The sequence below is a fragment of the Bison bison genome, unplaced genomic scaffold, assembly GCF_000754665.1.
Source record: "Bison bison bison isolate TAMUID 2011002044 unplaced genomic scaffold, Bison_UMD1.0 scf7180017846244, whole genome shotgun sequence".
Taxonomy (NCBI): domain Eukaryota; kingdom Metazoa; phylum Chordata; class Mammalia; order Artiodactyla; family Bovidae; genus Bison; species Bison bison.
Window position 1 is genome coordinate 8491 of NW_011476817.1, and position 3080 is coordinate 11570.

The 3080-nt window shown below is 59.0% G+C and overlaps 1 protein-coding gene across 1 annotated transcript in view; it reads right to left on the reverse strand.

The window, feature by feature from the left end:
* Window positions 1–614: 614 nt before the first annotated feature.
* ADAMTS13 (ADAM metallopeptidase with thrombospondin type 1 motif, 13) overlaps window positions 615–3080 on the reverse strand; it is a 13352-nt gene continuing 10886 nt past the window's right edge. The window contains 2 exon segments of the mRNA XM_010839073.1: window positions 615–1032; window positions 1636–1820. Coding sequence (XP_010837375.1) covers window positions 868–1032; window positions 1636–1820 — 350 coding nt within the window. The 3' untranslated portion in view covers window positions 615–867.

Consider the following 3080-nt stretch of genomic DNA (forward strand, 5'->3'; position numbering starts at 1 on the left):
GGGGCTGGCGGGGAAGGGGCTGGCGGGGCCGAGCGGAGGGAGGGCGCCCGAGAGGCCCGGGCTTATTAGCATAGGGGCGGTGCGTCGTGTCTTTAGCATGGGGGCGTCTTTAGCCCTCGGGTACCTGGACGGAGAGCGCCCGGGGGCCTCGCGCTTATTAGCATAGAGGCGGGGCTTCGTGTTATTAGCATACGGGGCGAGACCCGCTGGAGAGCCCGGGGGCCTCGCGTTTATTAGCGTAGGGGGCGGGGCCGCGGCGAGGTGCGCCCTAGAGGCCCGGGCTTATTACTGTACTAGCACAGGGCCGGGCCCGGCCCCGCCGAACTCTCCGACGGTCTGCCTTCCCACCCAGACTAGCCTCCCACCCAGACTAGCCTCCCACCCAGACTAGCAAAGGGGCGGGGCGTCGCAGGGAAGCGACAGGAGCGCGGGCATCAGGGCCTCTGTACTCCAGCCTCCCTCCTTGGGTAGACGGACGTCCGCTGGCAGTGGCCAGGGGTTTTCTGGAATCGGGTGTGGATGTGGAGCCCGACTGCGGCCAGGGAATCCCCGTCGTGCGGTGGGCTGGGTTTTCAAGCCGTGTTCGGACACTTTGGATAAAGAAAACGCCACTCAGCCGGAACGCTCAATTTATTGGTATCCGAGGGCTGGGAGAGTCCCGCCTCCCACCCTCTAGTGTTCTGTCTGTTGGAGGAGGCACTCAGACACCAGAGTCAGCTCACCAGGGCTGGACGGACACCTGCCAGGTGTTCATAAATGTCAGGCACCTTCCTTTCCCTACCGGGACTGGGAGGAGGCATTCCACTGTGTCCACTGGGCAGCTTAAGGATGCGCTTGGAGAGGAAGCTGAGGCAGGGGATCGGCTGGCTAACCAGCTCTCGTGTGGAGGGTCCAGTACTGGCCCCGAAGGCTGGCGTGTGCTTCCAGGAAGCCCTGGCTAAACTCCATCTCTGCCTGGCTGCCCTCTGACTCCCAGTAGAGCGTCTTCTGCCCACGAAATGCTGTTGTCCTCAGGCTGTGGATGTCCCGGATCTGGGAGAAAAGAGGCAGCCCAAAGGACCGACCACAAATAATAATTAGCATAAGCATTTTATGCGTAAAGTATCGTACACCCAGGTCACACAACAGCCCATCACAAAGACGCTGTTATTCTACCTGAGCAACTGAGGCTCAGAGAAGCTGCACTCCTTCCTCAAGGACACACAGCCAGAATGCCAGAGCTGGGATCTGAGCCCAGATTTGTACAGAGGCCAGACAGCCTCCTGCAGGGAGCTGATACCTTACAGAGGCCAGTTCGCCCAGAACACACCAAAGCTCATCGAGGGAGGGCTTGGCCCACTCTTCCAGTAAAATTATCTGATGCGCTAAAATTATGCTTCAGTCCTGGGTGAACCAGCTGCCTACATCAGCCAGTTCTGTATTTCATTCTTGTAGGGAGCTCAAGAAACGTTTGTTGGTGAATAAATGGAAGAAACTTATCTCCCATTCATTCATTGATTTTGAGGATTTTGGTCTGAAGTAGACTCAGTGGCCCAGCAGCCCTCCAATCCAGTCCCTGCCCCCTGTCCCCAGGGACGGCTGTCCAGAATGATAGCAGAAGTCAGCCCCTTCCTGTCCCCATCCCAGCAGCCTCACCAAGATGTAACTGGCATCAGTTCCCTCGGCTCTGGTGCCGCTGTCCACGGTCAGGGCATGGATGGCAATCCGGGCCCACGGGGCCACGTCGATGAAGATGCGACAGCCCCCCACGTTCCTCCCACCTGGACTCATCGATGGGCTCGAGATTTCGCCCCGGGGTCCGAAGAGCTGCATGTCACATCCTGCAGGGGAGAGCAGGTGGACAAACTGGGAGAGGACCATCTCACACACAGAGGATGCCCCAGGGATGGTTGCTCCTGCCAGAGGCCAGGACAGCTTACAGCCAGGCAGCAGTGGGGATCGGTGTGGCACCACGGTCAGGATCAGGGCCCCCCGGCAGAAGTGCCCACTGAACCCCACCTCTACCACTTCCTGGCTGGGTGACCCTAATGAAGGCTTTAAATGCTCCGGGCTTCAGTTCCTTCTGTAAAGTGAAGGGAACAGCAGCACACACTGGGCAGGGCAGACTTTTTAAGATACTTCAGGGAAGCCACATGTGCAAAAGAGCTTCACACCAAACCCGGCCCGGGGGCAGCCCTCCTGAGTCTCCCCCGAGGTAGGTGCCTGTGCGTGGGGAGCCTGGGAAGTGAGGAGCGATGACCAGGCCAGCAGCCAGGGCCTGTGCTCCATGCTGAGGGGCCAAGGAAGAAGGGTCCCAGGATCCCACTTCCCACCTGAGGTCTGGGGGGCCCAGAAGTGCCTGGAACCCCGGGGGAAGCCACCTTCCAGCAGCTTGGGATGCAGAAAGAGGGCAAGACCCCCAAAGCAAGCCAGAGGGCTATCCACAGGTGTGCTGGGGCCCCAGGCTTGCAGGGCTCCCGGCCACTGTCCTGCACATGAGGTGCGTGTACACACACACCCTGCTCTGCAGAGGATGAGCCAAGAGGACAGTGCACTCAGGGGGGCTGGGCAAGGCAGCTTGCAGAAGGCCCTTAAAGGATCCTGAAGGACCTGAGTGCCAGGCCAGGGTGTGGGGCCATGGTGGCCTGAGGGAGGGTGTGCGCCCTTGTGCCACGGGGCCCCAAGAGGAAGGGAGGCCACACAGCTCGGGACCCCATCCTGGCCACACGTGCAGGGGTGGGGTGTCAGGGGGTCCAGGAAGGCCATGCATTTCATTCGCAGTCAGCTCATTACTTTGCCAACAAAGGTCCGTCTAGTCAAGGCCACAGTTTTTCCAGTGGTCATGTATGGATGTGAGAGTTGGACTGTGAAGAAAGCTGAGCACCGAAGAATTGATGCTTTTGAACTGTGGTGTTGGAGAAGACTCTTGAGAGTCCCTTGGACTGCAAGGAGATCAAACCAGTGAATCCTGAAAGAAATCAGTCCTGAATATTCATTGGAAGGACTGATACTGAAGCTGAAGCTCCAATACTCTGGCCACCTGATGCGAAGAGCAGACTCACTGGAAAAGACCCTGATGCTGGGAAAGATTGAGGGCAGGA